The following is a 13,900-nucleotide window of genomic DNA, read 5'->3' on the forward strand; positions in this document are numbered from 1 at the left end:
TCTTAAAGTTGTAATCTTTGGATTGCAGTTCTGGAAGCTATTGCCTAGGCTGGGGTGACCCTTCAGGCACTTTTAGACAGAGCTGGTTGGCTCAAACTCCGGTATACTGTTACAGCCATAAACTTTCTTTTATGTTACTCTATGGTTCCCTTTTAACAAAAATGCCTTTCAAATGTGAAAACATGCAAAACAAACGTATTTCAGGCCTGTCCATTAGTGTTTTACCTTTCTCCTCCCTTTGTTTTGATAGTTCTTTACTTGTTTCTTTCCCGACTTTTGAACTTTTTTGGATGGGATGTGCTCTGAAGGATGGAGAAAATTACTTTTATTTTTGGCATCAGCAACATCCAAAACATTCTGACCTTGAGACAGTTCCCTTCCCAAATAAGGAGGAAAAGTTGAGGGGGAGGGGAACCACTAAATGAAACTTTCTTTTTTTTTCCCTCTTCTTCCAGCAAAATGTAACTTGAAACAATCAAGATGTATTTGGGGTATTGTTTCTGCTTGCTTACCTCCTCAGGATTTCAAAGCGAATGAAGTGTCGGGAAACCTGAAGAGAAGGAAGTTCAGGATGATGGGATGCCATATTCTGGGGTCCACCAAGCTAGGAGAAAAACATGAGAAAGCAACCAGTTTTTCACAGAAAACTTCAGTTTGGGAGAAACTGAACTTTTCATTGAAAAGGTGCTCTCAGGGGAAGTCCCAAACCACTTCTGCCCCTCTCGTTCTTCCCATGACTCTCACTCCTGGAGTCTTTTAGGTGGCTTCTTTTCTCTTGAACAGCTTAAGGCTGTTCCTTGCTGAAAGTGCTTTTCATAAGTCTGGTCCTACTTGCACATATATTCTAGTTTATTATTGCCTTACCAATCTGCCAGGGCACTCAGGGCTCAGCATCCATTTGTTTGCATCCCCACAAACAGCTTCTTGTTGCCATTATCCACAGTCTCCTTTGTTTAATCTGTAAGGCCTTTCACCCTTCAAAAACCTCACAGGATTGACTTCTGCTGTGAAATGTAGAAGAGATCAACCATACAGTTGTGGGAGATTACACAGTGATGAAAACATCCTGAGCCTTTTTATTTCAGCCCTTCTGTGTCTTGCATACTGAGTGCCCAGCTCAGCGTGGGGTCTGCATGCTACACGCAAAGCTTCTCACCCACCACAGCAACTTAGCCCTTTCCCCACTTATCTGCAGTACTGAGCTGTGACTTCTCTGCCCTGGATCACCATGTGTGAAGCACAGCAGGTTTGCCCAAGCAGCGATTGACAGACAAGCAGTGCAAGCAGAAAAGATGCTGCAGTGGTCCTACAGCAGGAGAGATGCCGTGGTACAGGTGTGAATCCCTGGGCAGGACCCAGTGACAGAGGAGCTCTGCCAGGAGGTCAAACACAGCCTTGAGCTACATTCCTGTCTCCCTGCACGCAGCCTGACACATGAGGGTATCTTAAACTGCGAGATAAAATGTTTGAGACATCAGGCTATTTATTTAAAAGACAAGATTCTGGGAAAGTCCCAGACGGAGAATAGCCACTCCTGTCGTTCAGGATGCTTCTTTCATCCTTGTTCTGCTTCTCCTTCCCTACACGGTTTGCACTTTTGTATTTTGCCTCTAGTCTCAAATCAGGTCAGAGCCCTGTGGAGGAAAGGTTATGTTTTCCTAGATGCTGGCATGATGCTCAGCCCCAAGGGGCCCTGACCCTGGCAGGGTGTTTAAGATACCGCAGTGTTGTGCCATCCTGGTGAGATTTTCTGTTACTGCGATGAGACTATGTACCAAGACCCATTTGTCCCAGTTGGGATTTGTTCTCTTACTAAACCTGTCTTTGCTGTGTGTTGTGATTGTAAGCTTTGTTAAACTAGGATGATTAAATACTTTATTCCCAACAGTAACCTAAAGCGGCACTTTATTTAAAATCCTGGTCAGTCGGCAGTTTTCTCTGTGGTGAAGCAGCGAACTCAAGCACAGTGGGCAGTGCCTGTGTGGAGCTTGCACTGAAGACTGCTCTGTTGTAAAGCTCATCCTTGCTTCATCAGTCTTTTCTGATTGTTAACTGCCTTTAAATATCTTGTCTAAACTAGTAACAGTTTAGGTGGGTTGATACCATTAAAATGTAGATGGTACTGTCTAAATTAGGAGAGCAATCTCAGGTTAGTGCAGTCATAGCAGTTCCAGACAGTGAGGCAGAGCACTGACATTAGGAGCCAGCCAAGTAGGTTGCTCTTTTCCTACTAAATAGCCAAGGTAGGTGCCTGCCCAACTTACCTTTATGCTATTATACATCTGCCTACACTAGCACGGTTATGCTCTGGTTACAGCTGGAGCTGAAAAAACATGTAGTAAGTGTGTTCAGGGTTTATTTTATTGTGGTTTTGGTTTTAATTTTTTTGTTGGTGATGGTTGGTTGGTTTTTGTTTGTTTTTCCCATGAGTTTTTAGTGTCCAAGCAAACAACCCAGTTGGGGACAGCCAGACCTAAGACTAGAGCTGGCCCCAGCCCTGACTGACCCAGTGGTTGTGCCCTATAAAACTAATCTGAAAGGACAAACATGGAACAAGAAATGCAGACCTGGAGAAAGCAAAATAGCCTCAGAAGGAGCAGAAGAAAAGCCTTGGAAAGAATGAAATCACTGTTCTAACTGGTGTTGTGGACCACAACAACTAAAATCTTTTGTGTTCCCTAGATAAGAAAACATGTCTGTATTTCTATGTACAACCACTGGTAAGAAACTGAGAGGACTGATTAGTTGTACTGATAATTCATCACACTATGGCCAAGTGCCAGGTGTGATTCCTAAATGTTGGAGAAAAGACTCACAAACAGCAGCACCAGCAGCATAACTGCAAAAGAAATAATCTACCTGCCAGCCCTGAGAAACCTCATGCAGAGCACAGCAGCATCTTGCTATGCTGATGCAGAGCACGTTTTCTGAGCCTTGTACAGAAGGAACATGCAGAAATGTAGTTATTTATAGCTTCTCCACCCACATGCAGTTTTGAATCTTGCTCTAAAAGAAGTTCAACATTTAAAGAATACAACAGGGTTTTTAAATGTGAGGATTTTTTTCTTTTTTTCTTTTTTTTTTTTTAATTTCCTTAAAAACAATATTCTGGGAACATTAGTAACAATCCAGGCATTAAGGAAGAAACATTAGTTCTTCTTTTGTCTGTCTATTGTTCTCTTCCTTGGAATGTTTTTAAAGAGGCACTTGCCAAATATTATCAAGTAAAATATTTAATCAAGAAAATGGAAGATAAGTGAGATACATTTGATGAATGGGAACTTTACCAAAGGAAAGCAATGTTAAATTGAAAGAAATTCTTTCCCAGGGTAAGAGAGGTACATGTATTCCCACTCCCTTTTGGGGAGCTTGCATCCTAGCTGACAGCATTTAGTGAAGGAGCAGGTTGGGGTTGTGTGACCTCAGCCAGTGCCCAGAGGAAATGGGCAAGTCCTGCTCTCCAAAGGCCCAGCTACACCCAGCCAGCTCTGCCAGAGACCTGAGTTGAACATGCTGTTCCAAAGGGAGAGACATGACTAAATCCTGCATCTCACTCATTACTGGGGGTGGGATCAGCTCTTTTCTTTACATTGAGTAAAGATGGATGGAACCAGAACACATCATATTCTCCTCTTCTACAAATGCATGTCAGTTTCAAACCACCAAAATATGTTTATAGATGTGAAGGACTGTACCGGTACATAATAGCCATATGCAGAAAGCAGACATGGGGATATTTTTGCCTTGTAAGCCTGTGAAAAGGTAAGGAGTTAAGTTGGAGCAGCTGTGTGGGAAACCATGCACACCTCATCACAGCAAGAAGTGAGTAGACTTGTTGCCCATGGGAGGGTGGCATTTCTGGGAGCAGGCAAAGTATTTATGACTGTTGTATAGATCTACAGTAATGTGAAAGTTCTTGGGGGGAGCTGGGGAATGGAAGAGCTACTGCAAACTACAGCCTGAGTCAGCAAGTCACCATCAACTTCTGAGAGTTCTACTAGAAACATTGAGCCTTGTGGGTTCTCAGGCCATTGCCATGGGACACATTTAGGATGCTTTCATTTGATCATGCTGCTAACTTTGGAGCCCTTTCACAAGTGTTTTTGCATACTTTTAAAATAGAAGCTGCTAAGAAGAGGGTAGCTAGGGGAGTTGTTATTCTGTAGTGATTTCCACTGTAGAAGCTGTTGATGAACAAGGATCCTGCTGCTGGGACTGTCTTGTCTGGAGAAACTCCTACAGTCCTGTTTCCAGATGGGTTGTAGGATATCTGTGGGTGCTGGAAGCAGTGAGGAGTCTGAATAAGACTATGTGCATGTATTTTTGCATATCGAGGACTTTTCTGACACTCTTCTGTGTTGGTGGATCCACATGTCTCAGTAATTGTATAATTTATTGTGTTCACTAGTAAAAGTTGCACTTTGCAAGGCTGTCTCCACTGCAAAGAACTTTTGGCAAACTAGTGGATTTTTTAAAAAATACAGGGGTTAGATTTTTGTTGTTAAAATGAGAAATTGTGCAGAGGTGAAACTTTCACATAATGTCCAGGAAGCTAATAAAAACACCTAGAATCTGATTTCATGGGGGCTTCTTTTTTTGGTTGAATGTAGACAAGGGAATAAAGGAAATTTTTTAAATGTTGTAATTGGCTCTGCATTTAATTGCCCTCATTAATTTAGTTGCACTATACAGAAAAATAGTGATAGGTCTGTAAGGTTGCTTTTCCCTTCAAGGGTAAATGGGACTGCATGTTTTTTTCTTTTGAAAAGACCGCTTTAATTATGTGGTGGTATTTGGAATAACTACAATTAGAGAGGAAAAGCAGGGAGTGATTAAAAAATCATACTTAATAGCAGCTGCATTAGTTCTCTTTTGAAAGAGACCCAGGCACAGTTGAGTATATACATACCACATGGAGGAGTTGTGATGAAAAGGAAGGGCAAAATGTAGGTGACAAATTTTTGAATTACTCCGGGCAAGGTTGTCTGTTGCAGCATTTTAAGAGAGATCTTCCTTGATAAAAGATTGAAGAAGTATCAAAATTAAACTTTCTTGTCCAATCTTCAGACTGTGTTAATGGGTGTAGCTTTGTTCACTCAGTTCCACCCTTACTTTAAAAGAAACAAACAAGAAGAAGAAACCTCACATTGCTTGGTTGGTGATAGTGGGATACGCTGTTTAGATCTCAAGTCAATGTGAAAGAAGTGACATATTACTGACCATCTAAGCTGAATTAAGTACAGAAGAACTTGCTTGCCTGGCTATATAATTTTCTGAAGATGAATCAGTCATCTTCACAAGGACAGGTCAAGCTAGGATATTTCAGGATTTATAGCTATATGATCAGCAATAAGACATTTATCCCACAGTGAATTTGGAGTGTCTTGCACCTGATTTTAAAGCCCTGCCTTTCAATGGATTGCCTGCTCACTTTTGTACAGCTGCCATGAGGTTGTTTATAATATTTCAGTACGTTCCTGTACTGGAAAAGGTTCCTAGAACACCCAGCTAAATGTGAAGCCACATACTGGTAGAGGCTGCAAAAACTTAAAGGCAGCTTTCACTCTAAACACTTTATTTGTCAGCCTTGCTTGTTTTGACTGTAAGTGTGGTTAATGTCATTTTAGAAGTGAGAATGAAGGCATTGAAGTTGAGTCATTTGCTGAACTGCAGCGCTGGGCATTGAACCAAATCACTTGAATTCCAGCCTACTTTTGATATGAAGTCCTGCTGCTTTTTGCTTATTTCTCACAACTCTTGCATAATTTGTCATGCTTAACCAGAGTGAACAGAGTAAGTTGCTGCTTCCTTCTATCACTACTGAACTGCACTAACAGAGCTGTATCTGTACATTAGGAGAGCAGGTATCTGCATTAGCCTATGCAACTTGTAAGATGCTGTCATATGAACTACATGTGTTCAGAAGCTGCTAAATGGGAAATAGAACATTGTGTTCAAGTACGTGTCCAGAGGCTCAGGTTCTGCTGATGCATAACTAGCCCCTGTCTATTGATTTTACAAACATGGGGTCTTTGATCTGTGTTTGCTGAAGGCAGCTGAAACTTTGCTGTGGATTTTAGCTGGAACAAGATCTGAGTTTTTAGAGTCAGATATAGACGTCTGTGAAATTAAAAATAATGTCACGGGAGCCAAAGATGACGCTTCTCATTTAAACGTGAAGTGTGATTCCCTTCTTCAAAAAACTGTTTTTTAAATTACCGTGCCACCAACGTAAAATTATAATGAAGAAAGAAGTGAAAAAAAGTAGCTCAGTTTTTATTAGGAGGTAAAAACTACAAATGAGAGTGGCTGAGTTTTGGTTTGGGTTCTATTATAAACCGTTAATAATAGCAGGAAAAGCTAGAGGATAAGTTCCTTTGTGTTTTGGTGTATTTTCTCAGCTAGACCTTTACTTGACATTACCCTGCTGTGACAGAGCTGGGACTAGGAGGGGAAAGAAATCTATTTTCAGCAATGATGTGGAATTCAACAAAGAAACTATGTTTTAATTTAAATCAGACTTGGTGTGCATTTTATTCATTAAAGAGGATTGGGATTTATTAAGTTTCCTTGAGTTGTTGTTGGTTTGGGGGGATTTTTTGTTTTGTTTTGTTTTTTTCTGATTCTCAGTGCTTGTTCTGTCTTCCCTGGTGCTGTTGCTGACACCAAATTCTCCTAGGCGGCCTGGTAGCCAGCCAGGCATTGGGCTGCCCATGTAGCCTGTTAGAACAACATTTTCCAGGAGCAGATTTGGTTCCAATGGATAGAAGTTGACAATCCCACTCTGGCTACTGCCTCCACCCAGTCACTCAGTGATCTCCCTGGCAAATATGTAGTCTTTATCACTTAAATGCTCTTTCCTTTAACCTCCCAAGAAGGGAGTGGTTTGTGGGCATCCTGAGAGAACGCCTACTTTGAATTGTGTTGCTCATGTGTATATGATGTGTAGCTTCTAGTTCTTCTGTTGTAAGAAAATGAATTATTTATCTTCTGCCAAGAGATTCTCTGTCTTGTATCTGCAAATTTTAGTTCTGTCAGTGTTACTAACTAGGCTTGTACAATTTTGAAGGGCTTTGACAGAAAAGATCAGATTTTGTTGCTGTACAGTAAAATAAAACATTTTCAATAATCTTTGGATATAAATTGTCTATTAAAGCACAATCCAAAACAGGAACCTTTTAACTACACTTCCTGGTTACAAAAAGCGTGTTTTGCAAAGGCAGAGTTTCTGGAATAGGGATTCTGCACATGTAGGGCCTTTGAGTTACTAAGCATTCATGTCAGCAGTTACAGAAAAGGTAAAGATAAGTTTCAATTCTTGTGAGTGCAAATGGTGATGAGACTTTAAACCCACAAGATCTGAAATGCCATAGGAATTTCTGGTATTATACCAGGACTCTAGTTAGCCCATAGTATCTTAAGAGCAAGCAATAAAGTCCACACAGTGGCAACTCGATACTGTTTGGCTTCCTTTCACTGGCATAAGCCTAGCAGATTTTAGAGGCTCTGTTCATGGGTTTAAAGTTAGGCAATGCTTATGCACCTATTTGAAATGAGGCCTCATTTAAAGCTGAATAAATTTGGTATACTTCACTGGAGTTGCTCTGGAATTTATTACAACTCTGCTAAAGTTACCAAAGAGTTAACATAACCCCTTTGAGCTGTGCCAGGTTTGTACAGTTTTGAGATCAAGATCTGACTCTTTAGTGCTTAAAGTGTAAAATGGTATAATTTATTTTCATTTTTCAGAGTAACCTAGTTTTAGGAGACACTATGGCAACAACAGTGGGTCTTAGAGGAGCAAAGATTAATAATTCCCTTGGCCAAGGCAGTTCAATGTGTCATCTCACTCAGGAGCAATGAAAATATTTAACACCAGCCTGGGTCAAACACAGAAGTCGGGATGCCCTGTCACTGCAAGCACAACACGCTGCATTTATTAATGTGGGTTTAATCACCAGCTTACACTTCTCGTCGCCCTCCTGTAGGACAAGGGCAGGGTTCAGTGACTGGTATATTTGAACAAGCTTCTGTGTCCTTCTCCAAGTCGTTCTCACTTCATCCTCCTCCAATGCTACTAAAAGAAATACAATTTAAAAGATGTGAAAATGCACAAGTTTTTCAAGTAACTTAAACAACATATATGGGTCCTTAAAGTAATTAATTTGCTACTCCTTTCACATGTTGTATTAATGTAAAATGGGAGCAGAGCATGGGAACTTGCAAGGGAAGAGTTGCCTTCCAAGTGGACTTTAAATTAAAGTCAGATAAAGTTATGAGGTGGTCCATAGTGTTGACATTTACTGATTAGGAAAGATACCTGCAGAAAGAGGCTTCAAAGAGCTACATTGAAAAAGTCTACCCTTTAAAAATAGTGCCCATCATTTTTGTGGGGCTTTTTGTTTGGCATTCATTTAGTTATTTTGGTTGAGTGTTTTTTTGGTGGTGGTGGTTTTGTTGTCGTGGTTTTGTTGTCATGGGTTTTTATTTTTAATTTAAAAATAAAGTTAACTTTTGAAGCTATTAAAATAATTGACCTTAACTGCACTAATGTAATCATCTTGCCATATTCCTATAATACAAATTAGCCTAGAGGAAGAGCAATTACCATCCCAGAACTTCACTTAATTATTGCTTGATTACTTCTTCAACCTTTTTTTAAAAACATCTTTCCATTTATTTCTTCTTACATTTTCCTACTCTGTCCTGTACAAACTATCACCATTCCTTGCAAATGGACTCTCAGGTATGTTTTTCCTTAACGTAACCTGGGCAGTATTTATTGTGCCAGTTCAGGTGTGCCAGAGCTCTTGGACTTCCCATCAGCAAGAGCTGGATCATGAGGAGATGCCTCTGGAATTGTTTCTCTTCAAAGCACCTGCTTCCTGATGCTGTGCTCAGATGAAAACTGAGTTGCCACTATTATTATTTTTGCAGTTCCATAGATCATTCAAAAGGGACTGTTACGGCTATTCTTCCTCCAGGTAGCATTCTGAATCTTGTGGTTATCCAGCCACATAATGACGGTAACAGCTAGCGCAGTCAGCCTGCTGTAATTGTACTGGAGTTTTATTTGATTTTCTTGGTGACCTGGGTTTGCCACTTATTTTGTTGGGTATGTAATTGTGCCCCTGAGGAGATAAGGAGACAGGAGATGCACATCATCATAGAAAGAAAATAACACTCCTACTGCTTTTGATCTTAAACTAGGTGAAAAAAAAAAAAGGAAATATTAAAATCTTATTTTTAAGATGTGTATCCTGTAGCGTTCCCACCAATAAATGTTGCTGCCATCAGATGTGCTTCTTGAGCATTTGGTTTATGTTCTCCTTCTGCTAACAGGCTCCTAGCAAACATTTCATGCTTTTGAGCCTGATGCTATATAAACTTTTACTAGCTGGGATTGAAACAGAATTACAAATCTGCATCCTCCTCACCTCCCAGCCTCACATGCACACTTGCTGGAGTCCCATGCAAGCTACCACTATAGTAAACGGAGCAGCTCATTTATTTCCTCCTGTGTTCTAGGAGCTGCAAAGCAAAGGGAGGTCCTGGCCCCTGTCCCAAGCAGCTTTCAAACTAGTGGAAGTGCAACAGTAAACGCATACTAAAAAGAGAGCTGACATACACTGAAGTTACAAAATATATTTTAAGTTTCAAGAAACAACTAACATGATGGATCTATCTGTAGCACAATATTTTTATTCCAAAGAATTAATGACTTGAAGCCTTTTTCTAGCTGTTTTGAGAAAAAAATAGCTTTGCAATGAAGGGCAGTTAGGAAATTTGAAGATGCAATTTGGAAAACACTCTTAATTGCATTTTTAACCGTGTTTTCAAGCTGTTTACATTTTTAAGGAGTAATTAAATTATTTTAACTAAGTCATTGTAACTTCAACGACTAGCTGTATCTCAGGATGTTAATGTTCGACAGTAGAGCAAGTTACCCAGTCTGTGCTCTCAATTAAAATGTTTAATGTCTATCTTAAATTATTACACAGTTATGCTAGTTCTGAAGACATTTCCTTTCCTCAGGGTAAGGGAGAATGTCTCCGAACACACTGACAGGTAGATGTTTACAAGTGCTGGTGATTTCAGGTTTAATTTTGACCTTTCAGAGTTGTTCCTGCATTTGCCACAGACTAATTGCTTAACATTTCTCATTGTTTTCACTGGGGAGTAAGTGCTTTGTATCCATCCAGATTTATATTCTTGCTGTTGCTTTGTTCACTCAGTTATTCCATACCTCAGCTTCTCATTTAGAGCAATCTTTTTGTGCTTTATATGATGGAAACAGAGATGTGATGTTTCTGCACGTTTGCAGATTATTGTGAGCTCATTAAATGCCAAATGCTTTATATAAGAGAAAGCATATTAGCTGCTCATATAAATGCCGAGGATTCTTTTCATGATTACGGCTATCAGATTATCAGAGCCTCATGCTAACATCCTGTATTCTGCCAACTTCCTGGACATCTCAGCAATTCACTCAGTCTCTTAATATATACAAATATGTTTCCCCCTCCTTCTAGGCAAAATGAAATTATAGCATTTATGTGTTTCACAGAATGGCTGTGCAAACAAATACATTGAAGGCTGGAGTGGCCCAATATGTTAACGTGGGTTTGAAAGCCACAGAAAATACTGTTAAGCAAGCTACTCTTTAAAAAGCAGTGAGTTTTTTCTTGTGGGAATTGTGGCAGAAGCAGAGTTTATGGAACAATTCGAACCAGAACTTTTTAAAGAGCAGATAGGGTCCATGAAATCTGAGACTTGGCATTCTAAGCAGAGAAATGGCATAGGAAAGAAGTCATCAAACAGGATGTTACAACCACGGTCATTAGTGGATGGTTTATATGTATATATATTTAATCTTATCTGCTCATGTAATGTTGATTTATTAAGTGGATATACAATTTTGTTATCCTTATGGCATGTTTTATATCTAATCTTATAAACTAAAGGATCTGGAAACCTAATCAATACCTGCATAGGTGACTTTCAAGAGAAGCTTTCATGTTTCAGGAAGGATTTGGTGAATCACCAGGTGGTGCACTTCTGTGTTGGGCTGTATGGAGTAACTGCCCAAATGCAACATGAGGCATTGATGCAGGAGTTGCAAGCTCTTGCATGGCTCCTGGAGCAAGGTTTATCCCCTATGAATTAATGCTCTAGCACTTTGGTTGGTTTGAGGGTTTTTTTGAGCGTAAAGTATCCATATTTTGATCAGTACTCTGGCCTCGATTCATTGCCTTTATTTTCATCCTCATTTAAACTGGGCATCATATATTGTATTTCTTATTCTGAATTGAAGCATGTAATGAAACATCTGTTTATAAGATAGAAGAGGCAATCTCTGTCAACAATCATCTAATAGTGACTAAAGTAGCCCAATATGACACTGGTTGGGATAGAAATTTTATTATTATGTGATTACTACTTTAATGCTATAAGCATTAAAAAATTATTAGAATAGTCTGCTGTAGAATTCTAGTGAATGGCTATCAAATGTCAATAAATAGAAAGCACATACTGCATACTAACTTCATATGAAACATTGTTTAAATCAAAGTCATTCGCCATTTAAAAAATATTTTTAAAATGAGGCCTCATTAGATGACATTTTTTTAAAATCGAATTTTGATCTGGTTCCATTTTTAAAAGATAAGTTGAAAACTCTGGACAAGAGGAAAGGGTATGTTAATGGAATTGTTTACAGACTGCTAATGACACAAATGCTAGAAGGCTACCCTCCAATAATTAATGTTATAACAAGTTATATACAGATTCCTGGTCGAGAATATATTGTAGAGAAGCTCTTTCTTAGCAGACCCACTGGCCTGTGGTTGTCAAACAGTTTGAGGGAATGTATTTGGGGTTCTCTATCTGGAGCAAATGAGAGACAAACTGGTCAGACAAATGGAAGCAGCAAGCGATGACTGAACTGCCAACACACTTGGTCCTGCTTCCTCCTCCCCACAGTGACACTTGTGCCAAACATGTGTTGTGCCTGCAGGACATCAAGTGCTTCGATACCCCATTTTGTGAAATTATTTGTGGATGAAAAATACATTTTAAGCACAAAATATTGATTAAAATAATGTTGGGGTTTTTTTTTCCAGCAAAGAAGTAGAGTTGGGAAATAACTATATGCATATAAAGCTTTATATTTGAAATTTCTTATAAAAATATGCTTGGGATTTACAGTACAGCAAAGACTTAAAGCCCGGGTGGGTTAGATTCTGTACAACTAAGCCATGAAATAGCTTTACTTACCTGAAATTAAAAAAATAATCACATCTTCCATTTATACAGACTTAGTTTTCTAGGCTTAGCCAATAATATCTGCTCGTTGATCAGCCCACCCAAGACCAGTGGGTACCAGAGCCCTGCTCAGGCCAGGCTGAGGAGCTGCCCCTGCCCGGCATCACCAAGGCTGTGCTGGGATGCAGTTCGGAGGCCGTTTGTGGGTCCAGCACTCTGTGGCTGTGTCACTATTCTGGGAATGTTTATGGTGTCTTGTCCCTTCAGTGTGACAGAAATATCAGCTGTTGTTGCTAGTTCATTAGCATCAGCGAGGATCAACAACTCACTGTGAGTGCAGGGCTCCTTGCTGAATGAAGTCCTACCTACTTACAGAAATACCAGTACTGATCTAGTACTGTTTATTCTCTTAGCCTCTGTGTGTTGGGAAAGAGTTGTAGAAAGGGTGGAGATCACATCCTGAAATTTTCCAGGCTCCTATTGCCAAGTTATTTTTTTTTTTCCAGCTGGTAGTAGACCTCAGACAGATTCGATCTGAGTTTTAGTGCCAGTGTTATTGTGAGAAGGAGCTCCAAATGGATGGTGTTCATACAGTTGATCTATTTTTAAAAGTAAATCCTCTTTAACCCTCAGAATATCAGATTCACCACTTTACTTTTCCTGAAGAATCAGTTACATGTGGAAGTGAAAACCTGGAGTACTCGGAGGGTGCACACCATCAATATTTTATAGGCTGCAGTGAAGGATTCTTAATCTTTTCATTCTAGTTACTCTGATAATGTTTTCTCTCCACATCAGAATAAACTTCAATTGATCTTTCTGCTGTGCTTTTGGACTCACTTCAAATGCTTCACATTGAGATCTGCTGTGTATGTGAAATCAGTTATGACTGTTTTCCAGTTTACAAAAGGAGCTCTTAAGAGGAGGGTATTTTCTCTAAAAGATTCCAGATTTCTGATTCTTATTCTCCAAAATTCATTTATGCAAAAGTAAATATTTAGTATCTTTCAGGCTCAAGTAACTAAGCTAATTGAATAGTAAAAAATCTATAACCCTAATTTACCAGTAACATCTATAAACATTTATCTTCTAACCCACTGGAATGGACATTGACAGATCTGCTTGTGTTCAGCCATACCAGGCACGAAGCAATACCTCTGCAGCTGTTTTATCCTCACCCTGAGAATTTCTCTGTGCTGCTTTGACAGGAGAGGTAATTGGATGTTCTTCTTTTCTGGCAGGTACTGGACTGGATTGAAAATCACGGGGAAGCCTTTCTGAGTAAACATACAGGAGTGGGGAAATCTCTACACAGAGCACGCGCGCTGCAGAAAAGACACGATGATTTTGAAGAGGTAGCCCAGGTAAGGGTCTGAATCAGAGACTTTTGCTTTCTGCTTTCATTTTTGTTACTCCTCTTGTATATTGAGAAAAAAACACTCTTGCTGTTTTGGGTCACGCTGTTCTCTTCAGACATTTGGAGCTGACCGGGATCCTTTCTCTTTGAAAGTTAGCATCCACGCTGCAGAACATGGTAACAGCAGGACTTGCCATCGGAAAATCACTACACTGGGTTGATGTCAGTTCTCAAAGCCTTTGGGAAATTGCAAGCAATTTATGGCACAGGAATGCAAAG

At 39.7% G+C, this 13,900-nt stretch overlaps 1 protein-coding gene across 7 annotated transcripts in view; it reads left to right on the forward strand.

Moving 5' to 3' along the window:
- KALRN (kalirin RhoGEF kinase) overlaps window positions 1-13,900 on the forward strand; it is a 513,163-nt gene that overhangs the window by 257,104 nt on the left and 242,159 nt on the right. For all 7 annotated transcript variants that reach the window (XM_082056725.1, XM_082056718.1, XM_082056719.1 and 4 more), the window contains one exon: window positions 13,506-13,628. In XM_082056725.1, the coding sequence (XP_081912851.1) occupies window positions 13,506-13,628 (123 nt within the window). The remainder of the gene's footprint in view (window positions 1-13,505; window positions 13,629-13,900) is intronic.

This window comes from Streptopelia decaocto (assembly GCF_964273445.1).
Source record: "Streptopelia decaocto genome assembly, chromosome: 6".
Taxonomy (NCBI): Eukaryota; Metazoa; Chordata; class Aves; order Columbiformes; family Columbidae; genus Streptopelia; species Streptopelia decaocto.